Below are 2727 nucleotides of genomic sequence, written 5' to 3' on the forward strand. Positions count from 1 at the left end.
GTTCAATGGTACAAGTTCAATTGTTTGCTTCTTCTGATTTGTATAGCTGGTGTGATTTCTGTGTTTACACAAAACATGGTGTTATGGTAGAGAGAATTATTCCTGATTATGACTGGGTAGAAACAAACATTCATGTACTTAAAGAATATTTTGTTTGCCACATTCTTCTTGAGATATTGCACCCAGTACTTAAACCACCATATTATTTGTGACTTAAACATATAGTTGATCTACATCAATGTAATGTATTACATAATATATATATATATAATAAATATACATAAAGATAATTTCTAAATTTATAATCATGAGCATAAAGGAGGCCAGAAATTAGATAATACTGCACAAACAAAAAATATTTGATTAGCTAAATCAGTCAGTGAAGATGGTAGTGATCTATCAAATATATGGAAGTTCTTAATTCTTCCCATCATTCGTTCAACATGCACACGTTCTGAAGCTATTCTACGAGTTTCTATCATTTCATTTGCATCAAGCTGGCTTTTGCCTCTTAAAAATGGTGGTATGTTAACTTTAACTCCAATAGGAGTCAAATCATCCTGTATGTCAAAACCTCTGTCTGCCATTACACTGTCTCCTTTCTCTAGCAACTTCAAAATACCACTAAAATGAATCAGTTTTTTATCTGATATACTGCCAGGGTAAAGATCAGATACAAATGTTACTGCACCAGATGGAGATATTCCTACTAAAACCTTGTAAGTGTTATCATTTTTATATGTAGAAAATGTTAACTGTTGCACATCAGGAAGAGAAGGCTTTTCTACATATATCTTGCCAGCATCTATTATCACTCGTGTGGAAGGGTATTTCTCTGAAAAATGAGCTGGCATACTGTTATTGATAACTTGCCTTGGAGGCCATAAAGGAATTTCCTTAAATTTAAGATTCAGAAAGTTGATCCAAGTAGTAAATATTCTAGATACAGTTGAGCAACTTATGTTAAATCTATCAGCCAAATCTTCTTCAAATAGACCAAGACGTAATCGAACCAGAACCATAAAAAACTCTTCAAGTGGTGCAAGTGCTCTAGGTCTTCCTCTACCTTTAAAGTCTGCCTTTATCTCAGATTTACCTCCATTCCAATATATTAGGTTGTCTACTGCAGGGCCCAAAAACCTATAGCAGGCATTTAAACTTTGCAGTGAAGGAAATCCCGTGTAGTATGTCTCTTTATTTCTTGCCACTACATAGCTAAGACAAAATTTACATGATTCCAGTTTAAATTTTAGCTTTTCTATTTCATTTTTAAACTGAAACTTCTCTGTTTTCAGTACTTCAACTTGCAAATTGCTCTGCGGATTTGACGTAGTCATGCATGTAGATGCATCAACCATGTGACATGATGATGATGGCTCTTCTTGCTGCGGTGAGGCTACTGTTGATCTTACTTTTGGTGGCTTTCGTTGCTTCAATAATACTTGGTTCAATACAGCAGGTAAATTTTCAGTTGGGAACTCGTCAAACCTCAGTTGGCGTCCATTAGATTCGATGAAGTGGCCCGGGCACTGCAAACTCGAGAGTTAGCATTGATGGGTAGGTTCTTCCTCCTAATTTTATGCACCCATATGTTTAAGAGATTCTTTCTCTTTAATGGAAGACGAAATGAAATCCTTGGATGTGTAATCGAACTATTAGTACAGCCAGGAACAACACAGTAGTGTGGCATTACTACATTTGTACGTGAGTACTTTAATCGTCTTTAAGCAACACCCCCAAGCCGTATTAGTTCTAATTCTAATTATTAGTTTTGCAACTGCCTCATTGATGTACCTCTCATTCATGTATTTGTCCCTCGTTCATGCAGTTAGCCAAATTCAAATTCGTAAAAAGTGAAACAAGTAATTCTAATTTTAAGAAAAACAATATGACTTCAGATATACAAATTTGGTGGGTCATGCAAGGCACTATACAATCGTTTATTGTTTTGCATGTTGTATAGTTTTGATTCTGTCAATGCTTTTTTCACATTTAAGTTACAGCCACTTATTACATACATGTATGCTTCCTATTATGCCAAGTTTGTAAAGTATTTGTCCTGTAAAAAATTATTTGCAGACACATTTATCTATATAAGTTCTGTCTTTAATGCTAGGACAAATGATAGTTAGAAAAATAATAAATTTCTATTTCTGTTTTTTTATGTAGTTTTATTTACTCAATATCTAGAAATATGCTTACTAAAGTATATAGTTGCATTGAGTTAAATATTGATAATAATATACTGTACTTGTACATTATTTGTCAACATTGTCAATTTTGTATGACTGCTCTGCTCTCTTTCATCTTTTTTGCTCTTTTATCTGGATGTCTGATGATAGTGCATGATTCCATGAATTTGGAGAATTGTAAGAATCAGACGTGATGAATGGATGATGTCATTTTAAGTCGATTTTAAGTCATTTTAAGTACTGTTAGGACAATGAAGTTATACAATAGTTGTAATGTTACAGTACCTACATGTAGGCATGTTTATGGCTAGTTATACAATAGTCATAATGTTACATGTAAGCATATCTTTCACTCTTAGCATGCTGTTTAGGTGCTTTATTTATAGTTTTTTTGTTATAAATGTAACGTACACTTATGTGCCTTGCTGGTGCACTCTGTTGCTCTAATTTGTAGTGTACAGCCATTGAGAGCTTGTTGACAATAATAATAAATTAACCTATTGTATTACCAATAAATATTGTTATTAAAGAATAA

General features: G+C 33.3%; 1 protein-coding gene across 1 annotated transcript; it reads right to left on the reverse strand.

Moving 5' to 3' along the window:
* Positions 1–305: 305 nt before the first annotated feature.
* LOC100637207 (uncharacterized) lies at positions 306–1358 on the reverse strand. The gene has a single exon (XM_003386459.1). The coding sequence runs from the start codon at positions 1356–1358 to the stop codon at positions 306–308; it is 1053 nt and encodes a 350-aa protein (XP_003386507.1).
* Between the last annotated feature and the right edge of the window lie 1369 nt (positions 1359–2727).

Source organism: Amphimedon queenslandica, unplaced genomic scaffold, assembly GCF_000090795.2.
Source record: "Amphimedon queenslandica unplaced genomic scaffold, v1.1 AMPQUscaffold_13417, whole genome shotgun sequence".
Classification (NCBI taxonomy): domain Eukaryota; kingdom Metazoa; phylum Porifera; class Demospongiae; order Haplosclerida; family Niphatidae; genus Amphimedon; species Amphimedon queenslandica.